The sequence below is a fragment of the Mustela nivalis genome (genome assembly GCF_964662115.1).
Source record: "Mustela nivalis genome assembly, chromosome: 12".
NCBI lineage: Eukaryota > Metazoa > Chordata > Mammalia > Carnivora > Mustelidae > Mustela > Mustela nivalis.
The window spans coordinates 356,463-378,355 of NC_139031.1; the positions used below are offsets into that span (position 1 = coordinate 356,463).

The 21,893-nt window shown below is 50.3% G+C and overlaps 1 protein-coding gene across 1 annotated transcript in view; it reads right to left on the reverse strand.

Annotated features, from left to right (window-relative positions):
* DYNC2I1 (dynein 2 intermediate chain 1) overlaps positions 1-21,668 on the reverse strand; it is a 52,808-nt gene extending 31,140 nt beyond the window's left edge. Inside the window, 7 exon segments of the mRNA XM_082692855.1 lie at positions 4,636-4,690; positions 6,104-6,180; positions 9,828-10,136; positions 12,097-12,188; positions 14,190-14,610; positions 16,018-16,071; positions 21,570-21,668. Of these exon segments, the coding sequence (XP_082548981.1) occupies positions 4,636-4,690; positions 6,104-6,180; positions 9,828-10,136; positions 12,097-12,188; positions 14,190-14,610; positions 16,018-16,071; positions 21,570-21,584 (1,023 nt within the window). The 5' untranslated portion in view covers positions 21,585-21,668.
* Between the last annotated feature and the right edge of the window lie 225 nt (positions 21,669-21,893).

The window sequence follows — 21,893 nt, forward strand, 5'->3', positions numbered from 1 at the left end:
AAATGCCGGCAGAAGTCTGTTCCTCCAGCTATATGTAGAAGAATGCAACCCGACCATTCTCTTACACCGTACACAAAGATAAACTCGAAATGGATAAAAGACCTCAATGTGAGACAGGAACCCACCAGAATCCTAGAGAACAACACAGGCAGTAACCTCTTCGATATCAGCCACAGCAACTTCTTTCAAGATATGTCTCCAAAGGCAAAGAAAACAAAAGCGAAAATGAACTTTGGGGACTTCATCAAGATCAAAAGCTTCTGCACAGCAAAGGAAACAGTCAAGAAAACAAAGAGGCAACCCAAGGAATGGGAGAAGATATTTGCAAATGACAGTACAGACAAAAGGCTGATATCCAGGATCTATGAAGAACTCCTCAAACTCCACACACACAAAACAGATAATCATGTCAAAAAATGGGCAGAAGATATGAACAGAGACTTCTCCAATGAAGACATACAAATGGCTATCAGACACATGAAAAAATGTTCATCCTCACTAGCCATCAGGGAGATTCAAATTAAAACCACATTGAGGGGTGCCTGGGTGGCTCAGTGGGTTAAGCCTCTGCCTTCGGCTCGGGTCATGATCTCAGGGTCCTGGGATCGAGTCCCACATCGGGCTCTCTGCTCGGTGGGGAGCCTGCTTCCTCCTCTCTCTCTGCCTGCCTCTCTGCCTGCTTGTGATCTCTCTCTGTCAAAAAAAAAAAAAAAAAAAAAAAAAAAACCACCACACTGAGATGAGATACCAGCTTACATCAGTTAGAATGGCCAAAATTAGCAAGACAGGAAAGAACGTGTGTTGGAGGGGATGTGGAGAAAGGGGAACCGTCTTACACTGTTGGTGGGAATGCAAGTTGGTGCAGCCTCTTTGGAGAACAGTGTGGAGATTCCTCAAGAAATTAAAAATAGAGCTTCCCTATGACCCTGCAATTGCACTCCTGGGTATTTACCCCAAAGATACAGACAGATGTCATGAAAAGAAGGGCCATCTGTACCCCAATGTTTATAGCAGCGATGGCCACAGTCGCCAAACCGTGGAAAGAACCAAGATGCCCTTCAACGGACAAATGGATAAGGAAGATGTGTTCCATATACACTATGGAGTATGATGCCTCCATCAGAAAGGACGAATACCCAACTTTTGTAGCAACATGGACGGGACTGGAAGAGATGATGCTGAGTGAAATAAGTCAAGCAGAGAGAGTCAATTATCATATGGTCTCACTTATTTGTGGAGCATAACAAATAGCATGGAGGACAAGGGGAGATGGAGAGGAGAAGGGAGTTGAGGGAAATTGGAAGGGGAGGGGAATCACGAGAGACTGTGGACTCTGAAAAACAACCCGAGGGTTTTGAAGGGGTGGGGGTGGGCGGTTGGGGAGCCAGGTGGTGGGTGTTATGGAGGGCACGGATTGCATGGAGCACTGGGTGTGGTGCATAAACAATGAATTCTGTTACACTGAAAGAAAAAAGAAAACAGAAGTCTGTTCCTCCCCTTCACACCCATGTTCTGGTCTAAAAGGAGTAATAATCACCCTAATAAAAAGGGGCTATGAAAGCAAAGGCGCACCATTTGCAATGACATGAGTGGAACCAGAGGGTATTATGCTGAGTGAAATGCGTCCATCAGAGAAAGACATTCACATACAATCTGACGAATATGAGGACTTTGAAGACAGGATCAAGGGGCAGGAGGGAAAAATGAAAGAGGAAACCAGAGAGGGAGACAAACCATAAGAGACTCTTAGTCTCAGGAAACAGAGAGTTGCTGGGGGGGGGGGGGGAGGGCTGGGGGACGGACACCGGGGAGGGCACGTGCTGTGGACTGTGTAAGACTGATGAGCCACAGCACCCCTGAAACAAGTAATGTTTAAAAAAAAAGCAAACAGCCCCAAGTAAAAGCACATCTTCGGACGGGAGGGCCGAATACGGAAGGACGGGCTCCCCTTACCGCCGTTTCTTCCCTCCCGTGCCTCGGCGCCAGCTTCCACACCGAGGCACCCTCTTCGCGGCTGTGCTGGAAGTCAGCGCCGAGGTCAGCCAACACGGAGTCTCCGGGACAGCCCCAGAGCCCACCCAGGCCCCCCAGGGAGGCTGCCCTCAGTGGCTGAGGACTGGGGTTCTGGCCCCAAGGTAAAAATACAAGATTACCCAGGGCGAATAAGCTCTGTGCCTTGGGTTTCTCCTCTGAAAAGTGGGGATAAGAACAGGACAGTGGCTCCCTGCTCACCCACAAGGATGCGTGCCAAGACCCCCAGCAATGCCTAAAATGTGGATGGTACCAAATCCTATACATACCATGTTTTCTCTTGTACATACATACCTATGACAAAGTTGAATTTAAGAGATGAACAGCGATAACTGAGAATAAAGTAGAACAATTATAACAACACACCAATACACTGAGACCTCTCAGTGTATCTTACTGTCCTGCACCTGCCCTTCCCGTGAGAACGTGAGATGACGAAATGCCCGGTGAAGAGATGAAGGGAGGGCAGTGACACGGGTGTAGGACGCAGCGTAGGGAGCTGACACGTCGGGGGAGGGCCATCTGCCCCCAGACCACTGTTGACCACGGGTATCTGAAACCATGGATAAGGGGGCAGCAGCAGACCCACCTCCTAGTGACTGGGACAGATAAAGTGACCCTGTGCCGGCAAGGGAAACACCGATTTCCACCCCTGCTGTGGTCACCAGCACGAGGAAGGCACAAGTCCTAGGTATCACTACCCACAACTATGCGGTGCATAAGACTGCAGACAGAACGATGTGTTACCATGAAGAGAGTATGGAGCTTTCCATGTATCCAGAGAATTATTCTGGCACATTGTAGGCTTTTCATGAGGCTCAAGAATTAAAGAAAGATAAACTTGGTGTTAATGCTGTGAAACATATGACCTAATCATGGGCCAAAATGAGCTGTGAAATCCCTTCAAGAATCCTTCTGGAGGTCTGCGGCCATACCAGCCTGAACGCGCCCCATCTCGTCTGATCTCGGAAGCTAAGCAGGGTTGGAAAAGATTGTAAAACGTCTTATTGATAATTTTCACATTGATTACATGTTGAATAATAATATTCCAGAAATAGTGGATTATATAGCATGTTCTTAAAATGAATTTTGTTTCTTTTTGTGTTTTAATGTGACTACTAGAGAATCTATTATTATAAATGTGGCTCACATTATACTCTGGTGAATAGTGCTGATCTACAGCTCCTTAGAAGAATTGGAAGATATAAGGAAAACACTATAAAATCTGTAAATCTTCATCCAACAACTCCAGTTTCAGAATTTATCCACAAAACGTGTGAGGCAGAGCTGGTCACTAGAACAATGACTTGGTAAGAACAGGGCGCTGCGTGGGGCGTGGGCGTGCGTGTGCAAGACAGAAAAAGGCATCCCTAACTCCCAAATACACACGTTCATGCACGAGGGTCAAAGCCTGTACAGCGAAAAGGTTACCTGGGAAGAAGTCATTGAAAGGCTTTAGCTAGATGGCGAGTGATCCAACCACCCCCAAAACCGAATGAATAAAACACACCCGCATCAAAGTAACAAAAATTCCATGTGTTTCTGGGTATGCATATGGGATAAAGAGATACATAAAAATATGGCACAAGACATTAGAGATGATTATCTCAGGGTCGCTCAGGTTTCAGACAGCTACCAAGGAAAGTGACAGGAAAAATTTCTTTGGGATACGATACCCCCATCTGCTCACCACATCTCCTGCAACACCAACAACCAACTAGGAAAACAGCCGGACAGTAACAAGAACCCCAGCGCCCGCCACCTCACCATCACTACAGCTTCACCATGAAGACGATTCTGATGGTAATCACGACGGTGGGAAGGAAGTAAAGACCGGGCATCGCCCTCCACGCACAGGGACAGTCACGCGAGGGCAGGACCACGGTGGTGTGCCCGTGAGGTCGTCGGAGCCTGGGCCTCCCTGCGGGAAGACTTCAACGCTGAGGCGGTTTGCTCACTTACCAGACGTCTGCCCTCTGTGGGGACAGCATGGGGACTCCTGTCTCCAGGAGCTGTCCCTTCCCCTGCGGGGCCTAACATGCGGCCGGCCGGGAAATGCCGTCGCTCTGTGCCCTAGTGAAAGGAGGCGCCTGAGGCCCCACTATCCTGGAACCCTCCACGTCTCCCTCTAATTCTGTATTTTGAGGCTCTCTTATCAAGGATGTGTTCGTTTACAACGGCGACATCTTCCTGTGAGCTCGTGATTCTGTCACTACAGAAGGTCCCCCCACAGGCACCAGGCTCGTCTCAGAGTCGGGCCCACTGCCCTGGGTGCAGCCTCTCCAGCTGTGACACAGGGCCATGTGGAGCAGCCTCTCCAGCTGTGACACAGGGCCATGTGGAGCAGCCTCTCCAGCTGTGACACAGGGCCACGTGGAGCTCCCTCTCTAGCTGCGACACGGGGCCACGTGGAGCTCCCTCTCGTCTGTTTTCCTACTTCCGAGCTCTTTGCATCTTTTCATCTATACGCGTCCGCTGTGTCCTCCTGGAATTACCACTCGAACCCCGTCTGCCGGCAAGGGCTGCCGCAGGCTCTGCGCTCCGAGCCAAACGCAGACTCGGGGCTACTCTTGCCGCATAATAAAGTCAACATTAATGTCTTACCTTCCCTCTCGAGTCTTTATCTTTTCCATTATTTCTTACTAAATTCTCTGCATACCTAGGAAATAAGGTCAAATTCAAAAATTAACTTTCAACAAAGAATTGAAACATAAAGCATTTTACATTTCAGCGAAGGCTCTTCTATCTGATCTAAGCTGCTAGGACGGGCAAACCTCCAGAGCCCGTCTCACTACAGCTGTGGGCACTAGGGTCTCCCTACATTGCTTGTACGTCAGCAGCAAACCAAGAAAGAGCCTTAGCAGAGAGAAAAAACTACGTGTTTTAACAAAGTTGTGCATGTGTATGACTCTATCCCTATGAGCGTTCTAGAACACTCTGTAATTTTATTAGTCACTCCCAGAAAAAGCATGAGATCCTCCATCTGTAAGAACATGGACGGAGCAAGAGAATATTCTTCTAAGTGAAATAAGTCAGAGAAAGACAAACACCATATGATCTCACTCATATGTGGAATTTAAGAATTGAAAGAAATGAGCAAAGGGGGAAAAAGGAGAAGCAAACCAAGAAACAGACTCTTCCCTCTGGAGAACACACGGCAGGTCCCCAGAGGGGAGGGCGGTGGGGAACGGGTGAAGAGGGAATGAGGCTAGCACCGGGCGGTGTGCAGACGGGCTAAATCACTGCACTGTACACTGACACTAACATTATACTGCATGGTAGCTACACTGGAATGTAAATAAAAACTTTTAGAAAATCTAGAGCTTATGTACAAAATGAGAATGTACACACCAACTCTAACCTGCAACCTTCACCAAACCCACACAAAAGAGGTGCTATTGTTAGACTGATCCACGAACCAACAGCTCTGGAGGGTCACTCAACAGGCCCCACAGACGCAGGCGTGCCACCCCAGCAGGCTGCTGCCCGAGCCCTGGCTGTGGCCAGACAGTCTCTGCACTCCGACTAACAAACACTGGTCGGGGGCCCTGGCAGTGCAGATGGGGGCCAGGAGCCTGCCCGCAGACACTCCACCCTCCCCAGGCTCCACAGGCTGCAGGCCAGGAGCCCGCCTGCACACCCTCACCCCCCAAAGTAAGTGTTCCTCTCCAAGTTTACAGGAGCACATATGGAAAAGGACAGAATCAAGGGGTGCCTGGGTGGCTCCGTCATTAAGCGTCTGCCTTCAGCTCAGGTCATGATCCCAGAATCCTGGGATCGAGCCCCACACCAGGCACCCTGTGTGGCAAGGAGCCGCTTCTCCCTCTGCTCCTCCCCGGCTGATGCTCTTTATGACAAATAAATAAATAAAATCTGGGAGAAAAAAAAAAAAGGCAAAATGGAACTAGTAATTTATAACAAGCTCCAAGCTCTTCTAGTGCACCCAGACTGTAATTTGGAGGGGCTGCACCAGGGGAAGTGAAGTGCATCTATCATTCACTCTCATTTACTGACTCTAATCAGGCCCCGTAAGAAACACGGTCTGCGGAAGCACAGCGTGCCCGACAGTCACCAGAGAGCGCACGGTCCTTCCCGGCTGCCGGTGGGATCTCGTCGTGAACTTGCGCCCCGACGTCGGTGCTCACTGCCCTAGGAAACAAAAATTCCACGACACTCATTAGCACAGCATAGTGAAGTCACCGTAACTGTACGTTCTGTACAACAAGTGTGAACTCCGGATTTAACAAAAGCATCTCCACCACTGGTCTCTCCTGAAAGACTGTTTTTACCCGCTGTCTTCAATCACATAATTAACGTAAGGAAGAGGAGTAAAGGTGTACTAAAAGACGATCATACACTACCTCAGTAAGTAAAAGACATTTTTACTCATCAATTTCACATTACTTTCAGATAAATCTGACTAGTTCCTTACACGGCTTAAAATTATAAACTTTCAAACGTGACGTGGCTATCGCATGGATTCATCCTCCTATAAAAAGAAAATGTGAACAACTGATCTATAAATTCTACTTCTGAAATTCTCTTGAACTAAGTGAATTTGTGAAAATGAAATTAAAACCTTTAGATTGCAAGCCAACAAATCCAGATAGGTGCTTTACAGAGAGAGGCACACATTGAAATGGCCCGGAGGGAGGGGTATGAGGCAGGAATGGGCAGGTAAAGACCCAGGAGACCAGGGCCAGGGCATCCCTGGGGCAGAGAAAGCTCACAGCCCTGGGGACCGACCCATGAAGTGTGCAGAGCAGCAGGAGGCAGGAATGAATCACCCACCAAGAAAGGCAGCCTGGAGTGCAGTACACAATGTATACAAAAGCCTTGAAAACAGTTAAAGATATTCAAACACTTTCTTGCATCTATAAATACTTCCAGAAAACAATTCCTAGAAAAACAATTCCTAGAATACAAACATGTATTAAGGTTTTCAATCTATTCATCAATAATTTACGAAATAAAAAATAATTAGTAACCCGAATGTCCCACATTAGGTTGCCTGTGAAATAAGTAAGGTTATGGCCACATGAAAGAGTACACCCACCGTAAAAGACTATTTCCAGAAGAAAGTGGAAAAATAGCAGGATCCCAACGTTGCCTTCACTTACATATAGGAAAAAGAATTTTAAGTACATACATACTTATTACAAAATGGATTACCTCTTGAGTCTGGGATCACAGATAAATTTTGGGTTTTTTTATTCTTTCTGTAAAATTTTTTCCAGAATTAACTGGAGGAAAGTATAATTACATGTTTAACAGGAAGAGCAGTCTGGCATCAGTCTATTAAGTAGATTGGAATAGGAAAAAAAAAATGAAATCAGTCATGCCAGGTAGGAAAAAATATGACTTAATGGCTGTCTAGGTATAAAGAAGAAGAAAAAGTAGCTATGAGCAGCTCAGTGCCTTGTTCCCAAGCCGTGTGGGTGTTCCCAGCCGGCGGAGTGCTGGGCTGGAAAAAGATGCCCAAGGGGCCTGGGCAGTCACTGCCCCAGAAGCAGAAAGGAGCAGGGTCCATATTCAGCAGCAGTACGAGGCATAATCACACTGGATTCTTCTAATAAACAACTCATTATTCTAATAAACGAAGTTGGTCATCATAAGCATAAACAGTTATTATGCTTAATCCTGACTTCTCCATCCCGAATGGGAGACCAGAGGAGGAGGCACCTGGCTGGCTCAGGCAGTAGAGCACTCCACCCCTAATCTCAGGGTTGTGAGCTGAAGCCCCACGCCGGGTACGAAGCCAACTTAAAAAACAAACAAACAAAAAAAACAAAAAAAAAAAAAGCCAGAAAGAAAAGAGAAGAGAAAAGTAAAGAAATGAAACGAAACGAAACTGGAGGAGGTACACAATTAAAATAACGGATCAAAAATCATACAGGGGGTGCCTGGACAGCTCAGTCAGTTAAGTGTCTGCCTTCGGCTCAGGTCATGGTCCCAGGGTCCTGGGATCGAGTCACGAATCCGGCTCCCTGCTCAGCGGGGAGTCTGCTTCTCCCCCCTCTCTCTCAAATAAATAAATAAAATCTTTTTAAAAAAAACAACACGTCTCACTAATCACTGCGATACACTGTGTGTGCGTTTGTTTCTTTATCAAATGGCTTCTCCGATGACATATGAGCACAACAATGCAAACTTGGGTCACAGCTGTGTCCTCCGCATACGGAACAAGGCGAGCACAGAGTAGCCGCTCCATAGAGAGCACAGAGTGGCCGCTCCATAGAGAGGAACAAATTACCAAAGAGACGAAGTTGGTCATCATCAGGAGTCTCTGGAGGGACTAATTACTACGGCAGTCTTTACGGAAGGAGCACTGCTGACGGCCACGGTTTTATCCACAGGGGCCGTCTCTCACCTCCAGCCTTAACAAAACCCAAATGTGAATGTGGTGACAAGCCTCAGAGAGGATTTCTGTAGGAAACCAAAGAGGGCGTGTCTAGTCACTGAATTTGATGTGAAATAGGCAAGTTTATTAAAATGTTAGTGGGAGGATCTAGAAGGTGGGAACCTGTCAACTTTGCTTTATGTTTAAAAAAGTTCATACTGAAATATTGGGGAAGACTCCCGAAAAAGATTTTCATCTAGGGAAAGAGATTTAAAACACAGGAGGAATGAACACGTGTCTGTGAGGGCCCGCTCTCAATTCCTGCCTCCCTCTGCTCGTTGACACGCCAGCAGGTAAACGCTCAGTGGGCCTGATCCCAGGAAGGCCCAGGGGCTTGAGATGCACGTCTGTGCGCGGTCAACAAGACTGCTCCAGTCAGACAACCGTATGCTCTGATCACGGGCAGAGGAAGCCGGTGCCAGGGCAGGGTGCGGTCCCGCCGTCAGGGAAAGCACAGACATAATTTATCACCTCAGCCAAGAGCCAGCCCGGAGGGGCACGAGGCCAGGCAGCAACTGCAAAGATTTTTCAGGACATTCTTAACAAACACTCCTCAAAAACACACACGCAAACTTTCTTGGACGGGCACCAGTCAACCAGGGGTCCCAGTCTCTGCCCGGAAGGCCTGAGCCTCCTGAGCCTCACCGCACCGGACCCTCACTTTGCGTCCACCTGAAAGGGAGCACCACCAAGAAACAGAAGAATGAAATCGCTTCGCTTCAGAGTCTGGAAAAACAGCGCAGCAGAAAGTATATCCATGAAAACAAAAGATACAATTAGGACAGGTTGCAGTTACTACCAATATACACGGGAGGAAAATTAGACCCTTCGCAATCAACAGTTTTATTTTTGTGTTCTGTTTGGTAAACTTACACTACTAATTCTGATTCAAACATTTTGCTGTATTATCCATTTACTTTGCACTTAATAGCATCATCAAAATTTCCATTTCATGACAGATTTCTGAGTATATGTTAAAAGTACATTCACAATATAATCAGAAAATCTGATTTCATATTTCCTAGTAGACCAGCAATTTCTCCATATTGATCACATCACACACACCTGCATCACATTTTTACCAAGGTGACAAGTTTTATCCTCTGGCGACAGGGAGATAAAACTCTTCTCTGTGAGTGCCCGTCTCAGATGACCACAGAGGCTAGGAAGCATCAGAAATGGTACCTTGGGGGCACCTGGGTGGCTTGGGTTAAGCTTCTGCCTTTGGCTCAGGTCATGATCTCAGGGTCCTGGGATCAAACCCACATCAAGCTCTCTGCTCGGTGGGGCACCTGCTTCCCCCTCGCTCTCTGCCTGTCACTCCCGCTGCCTGTGATCTCTCTCTGTCAAATAAATAAATAAAATATTTAAAAAACAAGAAAGAAAGAAATGGTACCTTGGACTCCCTTTTCTTAAGATCTTCTCTCGACAGCCTCTCTTTCTTATCTGTGTTACTGGGGCGCCTCCCCTCGTCGAAATGAAAGCCTTCCTTGTGTCGCTTTTCCTTGTGTCTTTCTTCCCCTTCCTTGTCAGAGAAGGAACTAATCTTTTCTTTTGGATACTTTTCTCTTCTTTCCCTTGTGCTGCTTTTTTCTCCATGTTTCCTCTCTCGATCTGGCTCCTTCTGCTTCCTGGGTCTCCTTTCACCTTCCTCTTTATACAGCCAGTACTTCAGAGGATTGTCTTTGCTGTCGCCGTACTGCAGCTTTGAATGGGACAGATGGAAAACGCGTGAGCACACGAAACATGGGCTGCCAAGCTTCACACACGGGGTGGTAAAGGTGGCGAAGCCGCTTTGCCCTCACCCTTCCTTCCCGACTCTAGAAAGGAGCTTCTGGAAAGAAAAACCCAGCGCGGGTTACACAGCCCACAGGATAGTGGCGACACCACACTCCAGCCTTCACCCTGCTATGGAAAACCACATCCAAACCCCTCAGCACGGCAAGTACGCCCCCTCCTCCTCAGCTCCATCCTTGTCAGCCTTGCCACCTTCTCTCCGACTGTGAACGCACCTGGCACTCCATCAACCCCAGTCCCTCCTGCGAGATGTGTCACTTCTGGGAGCAGAGCATCACACGCCCTGCCGACCTCTGTCCTTGGCAGTTCACATGCCTGCTCCCCAATAAGGGAGATTCTTAAAACTGGACACTACTGTTAAGTCATCACAGGTTCCCCAAGACCACCGTGGGTGCTCAGTGTAACTGCTGGCTTCCGTCACACGGCAGCGCACAGCTCTGTGCAGAACACGCTGCCCAACGCGTCAGACCTCTGGCCCAGACTCCCAGCTCGGAAGTGCCGTCCGTGTCTCAGCTGAACCCAGTGGGACTGCCCTCTCCTCCCAGCCGGGCCTCCTCTCCTCAGCCCGACAGTGGCCGCTGCTCACTCTCCAGCCGCAGGGCGCTGACCCTCTTTTCGGCTCAGTCCCCGTGATCCCCGCTCCCGCCCCCCCTTCTAGGGCCACCCAGCAGCCTCCTGACCTCTCTCCTTCACCTGATTCCCACCAACTCCACCCGTCTCTGCCAGCACCACCTTCCTAAAGAAAAACATGCTGGCAGCTCCACGAGCAGCTCCTTGGTCGGAGAGTCAGATTGCTACCACACATTTATCACCGAAACCAATCCTATGGGGATTAAAAGATTTAAGTGCTAAAAAAAATTATAAGGATCCAAAACAAAATACAGGCAACTACTTACGTAATCCTGTGGGGGGGGGAAGGCTCTGTGAGCCTTACATCAACAACCAACAATGAAAGACCCCGATACTTCATAACTGTAAACTTACTCATAAAAACAAAGTCCCACAAACAAAATTCGAAACAGAAGCGGGAACAGAAGTAACTAGCAGGGAGTTCATCTTTAAAGTACTCTTAGAATAAAATGCCCCATTAGGAAATAAGTAAACATACACAGGGAATGACTAACAGCGGGGCGGTGAGCCCTCGCATAAAACGCTCAGGAGTGCTTCTCTGTTCTGAATCAAATTAGCAAAGATTAAAAATTACGATCATGTCCAGTTGCTGCTTTGGACACGGGCAATTATACTCTGATGATATAAATAATTACAGCTTTTCTGTAGAGCAGTAAGTTTACATTTACTTTCATCTAGCAAGTTCATTTCCAGAAATTCATCAGAGGAAAATAATTATGAATAAATGTAAAAACTTTACCTCATGGATGTCTTTATCATTAAAAAAAATTCAGAAGCAACTAAGTGTCCAAAAAAACCCAGATCAATACAACTATGACATACCAATAGTATACTGAGCAGCCATTAATATTATAGAGAAATAGGACTCAGAAAAATGTTCAAGTGTATCCAGTTTAAGGTTTATAAAAGAGTAAAAATCCAATTTAAGAAAACAAATAGATATATAGGCACATACATATGAATGCATATGTAAACCTACTCTGTTAGCGTGTATACTTCAATATTGTCAGTAAGTATCTTGGGGTAGATTTGTTTTTATTTTCTTCTTATGGTTTATTTGAATTTTCTCAATTTTTCAAAAGCACCATGTATTTCTCCTGGAAAGAGAACAACACGTCTGTGCAAGGAAAGGTGAGACCTTCCTCAGACCTTGAATCCTGTGTGACAACCCTTTCCAAAAATGCTTCTAACAATGCGTGAACAGACTTGAGGGAGCCCTTCCGGGGGAGCCCGCGTACCTTTCTTTCTCTGTAGCGTCTCTCTCTCTCTTCGTCCCCCCTCTCAGCGTCTTCGTCTCTCCTCTCCTTCTCCTCCGTCCTCACTTTGCTTACTACAAAATAGAGTGTGTTTTTAACATCCCCATCATCAGCACGTAGGAATGACCTTCTAACATCTTGCTGCCCGCTCTACCATACGTACGTAGTGCACTACTGTGGAGTAGACGCTAACACATATTAAAACACATCCTTCAATATCAAGCATGAAAAGTTCTAGAATCTAAACTTAAAATGGGCGAAAGAGGGAGATTTCACAACGGCAGCTGCCACTGAAGCAGCCTGGGAAAGATCAGACTGAGCCCTGGAAACTCGAGAGGGGCACCAGCAGGGAGAAGGCCCTTGTGAGAAGGAGGCAGTCTGCAGCCCACCTGCCGGCAGCCACCCCTACCCACAATGTGAGATCTCTCCCTGATAGTGGAATTAGAGATTCGCTTTTGAACATGCACAGACCAAAAAAAAAAAAAAAAAAAGTCATAAGGCTTAAAATTAAGAGAATCAATAAATTAAGAGATGAGGACAAAACTAAATAGAAATCACTGAAACAAAGCCCATTCATTCAAAAAGTGCTTGTGCAGCACAGTCAGTGGGAGCCTGGGATATGAGAGACCCCAAACAGCAGGGGAGACAGGAGCAGCGGGGAGCGAAGGGCCAGGTCCCGGGAGACTGCAGGAGAAAGACGCGGTCCAAAGGACTCCCAGGTCCTCTGACCAAAGGAAGGGAAGGATACAGCTGCCATCAACTGAAGTGGGGAAGGCTTTGAGGAAGCAGGATTTGCAGGGATTTCAGAAGCCCAGTTCAAGTTTGCAACATCTATCAGACATCAAAGGACAAGAGGGTATGCAAGCCTAGAGTTCAGAGATGAAACCCAGCTGGGAACCAAAACTTAGGAATCAAGAACAGATGACCAGGGTTTCTATCATGAGAAAGGACGCAGTCACTGACAGAGACAGAACAGCTACACTAGTCCAAAGACCACGGCCACACTTCACAGAAGGGAGGCTCAGAAGACACAGGGCAGAGCCACATAAACGGCCAAAGAAGGGGGAAGGAAGGTCCAAACTATTCATATCAATAACGCACTGAGAAGACAAGATCTGGTAGCAACCAAAAAAGATCTGAGAACAAAAATGATGTTATTAAAAATGCATACCAAGAACATCAAAAAAAAAATCACCCTAAAAAGAGGCAACGGGAGTAAGATAGTTGCTGTTAAACATGTTGAGTGGTGACCCCGTTAACTCATAATCCCTCCACCAAGGACGCCTCACCCAACACAAATGCACGCCCACGCTCCGGAGTGCACGGCTGCTGGGCTCTGCAGACCCGGGCAGCGGCCCTGGGAGCAGAAAGCAACAGTACCTAACACAGAACATGAACGAGGGGACTCGGTTTCCGTCCGGTTCATAACTAGGACCTCAAGCCTTTCTGACGAGTCTAAGAATTACTGTGTAATCTCTAAACATACTCCTTTTTGGTTACGTTAGCCAGTTAGAAGTTTTTAGAAGAGCATATACTATTTGTATAGTACAAAAATGACAATACTTACATGGGGAGGGCAGTATGCACATTTACCTTAGAATTCCTGGGAATCAGATAAAAGCATTTAAATCTTGTTCAGAATAAGACTGACAATTTTGAGGAATTCCTATTAAAGAGCACTATTTGTTTATTTACAATGTCGGCTGAACTTTAGGTAGGTAATCTAAAATGTGTTTCAATAGTAAACCTCTAGCAAGTAATGAGAACATTGTTACTCTTTTCACTCACTGAAATGAGTTTTAAAAATGCCAAAAAGAAAGTTGAAAAGTGTACACACACACACACACACACACACACCCCGAGGCCTGTACCTTCAAGGTCAAGCTAAGCCACTTCTGCAAACCATGAAAGAAACACAAGGATGAGCAGCGCGGGGAAAGAGGGCCTGAGCACGAAGCTACAAAGCTACGAAGGTCTTTCAGCGAGACGGACAGGCTGCGGCCGGTGGCTAAGCAGTGCCGCAGGAGGGACTCCCGAGCTGTGCAGCAGCCGCGGCTCCGCGCGGGGACACGCACCTGCTCCCATCCTGTGCTCTGCCCTGTCCAGGGGCTGCCGGCCCAGCAGGTTATGGTGGGCCGCCGTCTGCCTGGGCTCCTCCCTTCTGGCTCTGCGGTCTCTGTCCTTGTCCCCCCTGTCTTTTCCTTTACTGTGAGACTTCTCTGTGTCCCGTTCTCGGGATTTCTCTTTATGCCTTTCCTTGTCCCGGTCTCTGGAGTCCTTTTTCCTCTCCCTTTGCTTTTCTCTGTCTCTGTCCCCATGAGGGTTGTCCCTGGAGGGGTGGCCGTCTCTCTCGCCAGGCCTCTCTCTGTACTTGGTGTCTCGGTCTGGGTCCCTGTGCTTGGGCTCTTTGTTTTCAGGGAGGTCCATTTCTGATTCCTTATGCAGCTTCTTTTCTCTGTGTTTCTTATCTTCCTTGGGAATACCTGATTGTGCAGCCTAAACCAGGAGAAAAAAAGCAAAATTTAGAATCTGGGTCACACTCAGTGAGAGGTCTTAACACTGGCTTCCACTGCTCTCCAGCCTAGCAAGGGGGCCTGGAAGAAGTCTCTGAATCAGTCAGGGGAACAGACTGAGCTCGCCTACGACGGGCGACGGGTGCCCGTCTATTAGAGACATTCACGTTTGCTGGCAAGTCACAGCTGAGATACTACAGGGAACAGGAAGAAAAAGAACTGGATGTTGAGGCTTTGACTTACAGTCTCTGAGACACCACACTTGGGTCCAACTCGGAAAACAAGGACTGACCGCCACCCTCTTACAAAATTCTCAGGTCTTGATCTCAACCGGTTAACCTTAGAAATAAAGCTGCCAGTCACGTTACCAGCAGAAATGGGTTTCTTCGGGAACGGAGAGAATTGCATTCTGGGACAGTTAAGCTGTGGCAGAACCGTGGGGGATTCTGCGGAGCAAAGGAGAGGAGGCCCCTTCACAGAGGAGGGGGGCGCTGGGCGGAGCGGCTGCTGTGAGCGAAAAGTCTGCCGGTGTGAACTGGGAGCTGGGAAGTGGAGTGGCTTCTCGTTGGCCGAGCTGGTGCCAGGCCAGGAGGAAACCGTCCCTCCTCCTGCCGGGAGAGTATAACAGCATCCACCGGGAGATGCCTCTCTTCCCGCCGGGTGTGCAGTGGACGCTGGAGGGCTGGAGCCCGCGCGCTGCCCCAGCCCGCGTCCCCACTCCGTTCCGGAGCAGGCCTGCTTGTACTTGCTTTCACAGCCCAAAGCTCCCTCCACATAAACGACACAGAGACATATACCCACATACATGAACACAGGCACAAACACACATGCAAACGTGTCACGCAGAGAAGCCACATGTCTGTGCACACACCACACACATGTATGTGCACACACACCGCACATGTGCCCTCAGTGCACACCACACACAGAGAGACACATACACACATACATGAACACAGGCACAAACACACAGACATGCAAACATGCCACACAGAAAAGCCAAGTGTGTGTGCACATACCACACATACACATGTACTTAATGTGCACCAAACAGACACAGACACACATGCACATGTATTGCAGAGAAACCATAAACGTGTGCACACATCATAGACATACATGTGTGTGCACACCACATGTACCCAGTGCACACCAAACACACACACACACAGCCCAAGCCCTGACCCATAACAGAACCCGACGCAGCTACTGGGATGCCGGGCTGAATGGGGCAACCCTGTCCCACCAGATTCCAGACCTATTAACCATACGGCTTTATCTCTCGGTCACAAACAGTTCTGAAATGAGCCACACAGAAGCCAGGTTGAGAAGCAGGTGAAACCGTCCAAGCTCCAAAAGGACCCCAACTCAAATCTTTCAGAGACAGTACCAAAAGATGCTTTCTGAGGTCATCTGCTTTCCAAGTATCATCTTTTGTTCTTCTCTAAAAAGAAAAGTATAAAGTTAGAATTTTTAAAGTTTAAAAAACTAATTTTGTATACTCTAATGAGCTGCTTTTTCATTAGGCCATTTAAGTCAATGGCAACGAGTCCTTCACATGCAACAAATTACTACATACTAGAAGAAAAGGTAATAGTAATACACATTTTTAAAAATTATTCCCTAGTCTAAAATTACCTATAAATAATTACAGAATGTGTTCCTCTGGCTACTTTGTAAGTGCAGGTAAAACACCCCCCCACCTTCCCCACGTCACCCAATGCCTGTCAATGCCCGGTCCCACTGCCCAGCAGTATTTCGGTCTGCCAACAGAGCAGATGCCCCTGGAGTGTCCCTGCCCAGCAGGCCGCACCCCCTCCCACCCCCCAGGGACTGAGCATCCAGAACACGACCCCTCCATAAGCACACACAGTTCACCTGCCACAGGGAAGACACACTTAGATAATGAAGGAATTCAATACATAAATTAATCAAGGATGTTTCCTACAGACAAAAAGGCAGATTTACCCAGATCATTTCATTTTTCCTTTGAGAAAATGTATTTTTTTACAGATTCATTGATTTTACAAAAGGCGTCCTTGGTAAGATACGGTGTAAGATGGTCAGCAACAATTAGCATAGCTGCAACCTGGAGTTCCTGAACCTTAAAACTCTTTCTGTCTCAAGTTCACTGCTCTGTATAGAGGTTTAACATGGGCCCTTCTCCAAACAAATGGTCCAAACTCAACAGAGAGCTTGTGTGCCCCTGGGAGAGGACAAGGGCTAGAGACCCCGAGAGTGGAAGAGCGCCGGCCAGAGCCCGTGGACCGGACCCCCTCCTGGCAGTGGTTACATGAGTTACGCTGATCGGCAAAAGCCCTGAGGGCAACAGCTCCCCACGATCTTCCTTCCGCCTCTTTTACCAGCCCAAGCTCGGGCACTTAAAAATCAGGCAAATGGCCTTGCTCACCCCTAAAGATTTTTCTTCCTTGTTTTCTCTTTTAAATGTCTTATGTTATGAAAAAAAAAAATTAAAGGTCTATTTTATAAAATAACACACGGTTCCTTCATGCCCTATCCCAGCCCCTACATGTCACACGTATTTTTAGGAACTCTGCGTAGTTATGTGAGGACAGAGTGCTTCAGACCAGGAGTCTTTTGTCTTTTTTACCCTCTACTCAGCCAAGGCCTCTTAAAGACCAAACCCACCAGCATTTCAGTCCCTGCCCTGTGGAACAGAGACTCCAGTTAAACTCTGGTCTCTCCAAGTACAGAACAGGAAAGGCGGCGCTCTCCCCTACAAGGGAGTAAACTCCGCCCTGAGACCACAACGAAAAGAAGGGAGCTGCCTACACAGCAAACCCTTCAAGCTCCAGGATTGCTCAGGCCAGACACAGGCAAACCTGAGAGTTCAACTCCATGAGGCCAATGTCCACGCCGGGTGACCCTGGGCTGTGGGTCCACTGCACGTAAAACGAGCAGTGACTGCAGAAAGAGCCCCGTGTACCAACCAGCATCTCACCCAAACCCCACGGCAAACTGGCTGACTGATGCCCGTTTACCAGGAGGCTCTCCGGAGCACTGTGCGGGGAGCGCCTCAGACAGCCCTCATGGTGCGGTCCGTCTGCCCCTGCTGTACAGCAGGACTTCTGCGGACTTCTCGGCACTTCTCTTCCACCTCACGCTGACACCCCAGGAAACCCCAGAGGGAGTGGGAGCACGGGCACCTCACCTGCCATCCTTTCGGGACGCAGAGGCTGCAGAATATCTCCTCCTGGGTCACCTTCCTTTTCCCACAGCACACCATTTACTGTTTGCTCTCGAGCCAGACTCAGAGGCAGGAAAGCCAGAGTCGGCCTCTTGGGGTCACGCCCCAGGCCCATTACCTTCGGTCATCCCTCTACCCCACTTCCCTATTCCCAAAAAGCAGTTTCCCCAAAGCATACTGATGCCAGGACATTTCGCTCCAACTAAAGAGCTCAGCAACCTGGACCTGCCTCCAAACCCCTCAGGGGATAGGATGGAATTTGCAGCAGTCACACCACGCAAGCCAGGGACTGCCAGGGCGTCCTGGACTGGCAACGCTGCGCAGCCACCCGATGTCCTCACAACCCAGCACCTTCTCAGCTGGGCAAACACTCACTTGCTTGCCAAACGTTAAAGCTAAATGTCAGTTGAACTGGTTAGCTGCATGTTAATAAAGGCTTAAACGTCTTAGGTTGTCTTGTTTTCCACAAATCGTTTGAAATAAGTTCCTGCAGCTCCTGACACCTGGAGGCTAAGCACCCTTGCCCTCAGCATACTGGCTGTTGGTCACCGTGGCTGGGCTGCACACCAAGACTGGCCTCGTGGACAGGGCACCGACATTCCGTTCTCAGATGAGATGCAACCCATCATCGAGTCCTACTACTTTTTCTTGTAACATGTTTCCTAAAATGAAAGAAATCCACTCTTCCTACCCAGTTCAACTGCCCCAAACCCAGCCCAGCCTTTCATACTGTGGCAGTCACGTGGTCTGTATCTACAGCACCACTGGTCCAACCCAGGGGATCTAGTTCATAGTACCCAGGGACACTGGAGGCCACAGAAGGGTGGCCTATCAAGCCCACAGAGCAACAGACTAACTAGCGCATTTACCTAAAGATGCAAAGAGGGGAGGCTGGCTCATACACAGCTCTCAGACTCAGACATAATTTACCTTTAGCTGTCTTTTTAAAAATTACCCCTTAGGGGCACCTGGGTGGCTCAGTGGGTTAAGCCTCTGCCTTCAGCTCAGGTCATGATCTCAGGGTCCTGGGATCGAGCCCCACATCAGGCTCTCTGCTCAGCAGGGAGCCTGCTTCCTCCTCTCTCTCTGCCTGCCTCTCTGCCTACTACTCTTTCAATAAATAAAATTTTTTTTAAAAATTACCCCTTAATGCTAGAAAATGTTTTATATTATTGAATTCGATTACTTAGAAACAAACTATTGGCTGCTGAAGTAATAAAGTGACCTGGATTACTGACTGCTCCTCTGCTCTGCCCTATAATCCCTCCTTGGTAGCACACCAACAGGCACACCGGCTGCCTGAGGCCGTGCCCCTACCCCACTCTGAGCACATGCTCTCTTTCTCTCTCAGATAAATGAATAAATCTTCAAAGTCCTGGAGAAATTAATTCTGATCCTAGAATTCTGTGCTAAGCCCAAGTCTCAAACAAGTGTATCAATATAATAAACACTTTCTTAGAGTATAGCTTCCTTCCTATATAACCTTATTTAAAAAGGTACTTGAGGATTTACTCCAGAGAGAAAAAGGGGGATTTCAAGAATGCTGATGAGACTGGATCCAAAAAAATACTAGATCCAACTCAGAAGTACAAAGAAAAGAAATTCCCGGATGATTGCTCTGAGGTTTGGGGGTAAACAAAACAAAACAAACAAACAAAAAACAAAACAAAAAAACCTAGTCCTGATTAGAACAGAAAGTCTGCAAACTTGAAAGAACTTTTTTAAAGTACACTTAGTAAACAGATATGACTGATTAATAGGTTAAAGTATCTTAAGTGATAAGGTTAGAAAAAAGGCATTTGTTTTGCCAAAGAGAAGGCAAACACAAAGCACAGGACCATTTCAGAAGAGCAGGGTCCGACTGTGACGTAACGGCACAACTAACTGAAGGGACGACAACTTAGTCCAGACACAGTTCTTGAGCAGTACAAGTTGCGGGACACAGGACTGCATTTTCTCTATCGGTGGCTTCGCTCTGCAGTGAACGCTGCTTGCAGAGCGTGCACTGGTTTCGACTTCAAAATTCCGCCTATTTTTTTAAAATCACAGAAAACCCAAGTTAAAAATGACTTATGAAAACAGACTGGGGGCGCCTGGGGGGCTCAGTGGGTGAAGCCTCTGCCTCCGGCTCGGGTCGTGATCTCAGGGTCCTGGGATGGAGGCCCACATCGGGCTCTCTGCTCGGTTAGGAGCCTGCTTCCCCCTCTCTCTGCCTGCTTGTGATCTGTCTGTCTGTCAGAAAGGAAAGAAGGAAAGGAGGGAGGAAGGAAGAGAAGAGGGAAGAGGAACCCTAAGGGCCGGCTACGGAAGCGGACTCACTCCCGAACCCGCCCACGGGAAGGTGATCGGAGCGTCCTGGAGCCCCGCAGCACACCCCGCAGCACGCCCCGCAGCACGCCCCGGAGCACGCCCCGCAGCACGCCCCGCAGCACGCCCGCAGCACCCCCCCCCCCGCAGCACGCCCGCAGCACGCCCCGCAGCACGCCCCCACAGCACCCCCCCGCAGCACGCCCCGCAGCACCCCCCGCAGCACACCCCGCAGCACGCCCGCAGCACACCCCCGCAGCACCCCCCCGCAGCACGCCCCGCAGCACACCCCGCAGCACGCCCGCAGCACACCCCGCAGCACGCCCCGCAGCACTCCCGCAGCACGCCCGCAGCACGCCCCGCAGCACCCCCCGCTGCACGTCCGCAGCACTCCCGCAGCACCCCCCGCAGCACACCCCGCAGCACGCCCGCAGCACACCCCGCAGCACACCCCGCAGCACGCCCCCAGCACCCCCCGCAGCACGCCCCGCAGCACGCCCGCAGCACACCCCGCAGCACGCCCCGCAGCACTCCCGCAGCACGCCCGTAGCACCCCCCTCAGCACCCCCCGCAGCACCCCCCGCTGCACGTCCGCAGCACCCCCCGCTGCACGTCCGCAGCACTCCCGCAGCACGCCCGCAGCACACCCCGCAGCACCCCCCGCAGCACCCCCCGCAGCACCCCCCGCAGCACGCCCGCAGCACACCCCGCAGCACGCCCCGCAGCACGCCCCGCAGCACCCCCCGCAGCACGCCCCGCAGCACGCCCCGCAGCACCCCCCGCCGCACGCCCGCAGCACGCCCCGCAGCACCCCCGCAGCACGCCCCGCAGCACGCCCGCAGCACCCCAGGAACAAAGGACGTTCTCGGACGCGTTACGAGTGAACGAGGCGAGAAAACACGAGAAGGCGGGAAGGAAAGTCGCGCAGACCGCGGCCCCCGCCCTCCGCGCGCACGAGCCGCCCGGGAAGCGACAGGGACGCCCGACGGTCGGGGACGCCGTCCTCACGCCCCTGGCGCCCGCCCGCGACCCGGCCCCGGCCCCTCCGCGAGGCCCGAGCAGCGGCTCCCGCCCCGGCCCGACGGCAGCAGCCCGCACAGCGCAGGCCCGTGTCCCCGACGCGCCGCGGGCCCCCGCAGAGGCCGCGATCCGGCCCCCACCGTGCTCACGCGGCCCGGACGGGGCGGACGGGGCGGAGGGGGCGGAGGGGGCGGCCCCCGCCCGGCCACACCGGCCGTCGGGGGAGCCGCGGCCCGGCCGACCGCGACGCGCACCTGCCGCCCGCCTCCCGGGCCCCAGCGCGAGACCGCCCGGCGCGCGACCCGACCCGACCACGGCGGGAGGGAGGGCGGGACGCCGGCAGCCGTGCGCTCCGGGCCCACGGGCGACCCCCAGACCGGCCCCGCGCGCCGCCCGCTCGCACCCACCTTCCCGGGCTCCATCGCGGCTCGCAGGCCCGACCGCCGGCGTCGCCGGCTCCTAGCAACGGGCAGGCGTGAGCAGCGGAGCGCCGAGCGACGCCGTCCCGGCATGCCGCGCGGCTGCCCTCCCTGCTCCAAGCAATGGGCGGGCAGGAGCCGAAGAGCGCCCAGCCAGCGCGGTCCCAAAGTGCGCCGCGGCCGTCCCCAGCGCGCCTGCGCCGCCGCGGCTCCTAGCAACCCGCAGGCAGCAGCAACGGAGCGCCGAGCGATCGCTGGGCCCGCTAAGCTGCATGGAGAAACTGAGGCGTGCTCCGGGGCCGACTTCTACTT